The sequence below is a fragment of the Neopelma chrysocephalum genome, unplaced genomic scaffold (assembly GCF_003984885.1).
Source record: "Neopelma chrysocephalum unplaced genomic scaffold, ASM398488v2 Primary Assembly neopelma1_185581, whole genome shotgun sequence".
In the NCBI taxonomy this organism is placed as follows: Eukaryota; Metazoa; Chordata; class Aves; order Passeriformes; family Pipridae; genus Neopelma; species Neopelma chrysocephalum.
This window is the reverse complement of record NW_020938723.1, coordinates 1-1,145: the sequence shown is the minus strand read 5'-3', so window position 1 is coordinate 1,145 and position 1,145 is coordinate 1. Positions and strand designations below refer to the sequence as shown.

The window sequence follows — 1,145 nt, the reverse complement described above, 5'->3', positions numbered from 1 at the left end:
CACTTTGATACCTTGATATCTACCTTGATATCTTGATCTCCACCTTGACACCCACTTTGATACCTTGATATCCACTTTGATATCTTGATCTCCACCTTGACACCTTGATATCTACCTTGATATCCACCTTGATATCTTGATATCTATTTTAATATCTTGATCTCTACTTTGGTATCTTGATATCCACTTTGGTATCTTGGTATCTACCTCGATATCTTGATATTCACCTTGATATCTTGATATCTACCTTGATACCCACTTTGATACCTTGATATCCACTTTGATATCTTGATATCTACCTTGATATCTATTTTGATATCTTGATATCCACTTTGATATCTTGATCTCCACCTCATTATCTTGATGTTCACCTCAACACCCACTTTGACACCTTGACCTCCCCCTCTCCCCTCTCCCTGACCCCACATCCCTGGGGATCTCCAGACCTGTTCCCACCACCCGCCCCCTCCCAGGGGCCCCTTTCCCACCCCTGGGACCCCCCACCCATCCCCCTGAGGGTCACCCACCGTCCAGCCTGAGGTATTTGAAGCCTCTGTAGGCGAAATAATCCTCCATGATGGTCATGAGGGAGGTCATCTGGCAGAAGAGCAGCACCTTGTGGTTGGTGGCCCGGAGCTTGGGCAGGATCCGGTCCAGCAGCTCGAACTTCCCGGAGGCGCGGTACAGATCCAGCCTGGAGCGGGTGGGAACGGGCAAAATCAGGGAAAAAAAACGGGATTTGGGGAATTTTTGGGGGGTCCTGGGTCACCCCTCGCCCCCCCAGGAGCCCCTGGAGTTTGGGAATTCCTCCCGATTTCCCCAGTGGGAATTCCCGACTCACCCCTGCACGATCCCGCCCGTGAAGCCCAAGTGCTCGGAGAAGGATTCCTGGAGTGGGGGAAGAGAAATGGGGTCAGAAACCCACCCAGACCGGGCCTAAAATCACCCTAAAGCCTCGCCCAGGGTTGGCCAGGGCCAAGGTCCTGCTCCCTCCCCAGTTCCCTCGGGAATGGAAAACTTTGGGTGGAAAACTGAGCCACGGAAGGCGGGTTTGGCTCATCCCCGTTGGGTTTAGTCCTGGTTTGGTTCATCCCTGTTGGGTTTAGTCCCAGTTTGGTTCATCCCTATCAGGTTTAGTCCTGGTT

General features: G+C 51.8%; 1 protein-coding gene across 1 annotated transcript; it reads right to left on the bottom strand.

Annotated features, from left to right (window-relative positions):
* Positions 1-500: 500 nt before the first annotated feature.
* LOC113962851 (transcription activator BRG1-like) lies at positions 501-936 on the bottom strand (the record flags this gene model as incomplete). Its single annotated transcript, XM_027673631.1, has 2 exons — positions 501-694; positions 842-936. Coding segments are annotated over 2 exons (270 nt in total), but the record flags the coding sequence as incomplete, so codon positions are not given.
* Positions 937-1,145: the final 209 nt, after the last annotated feature.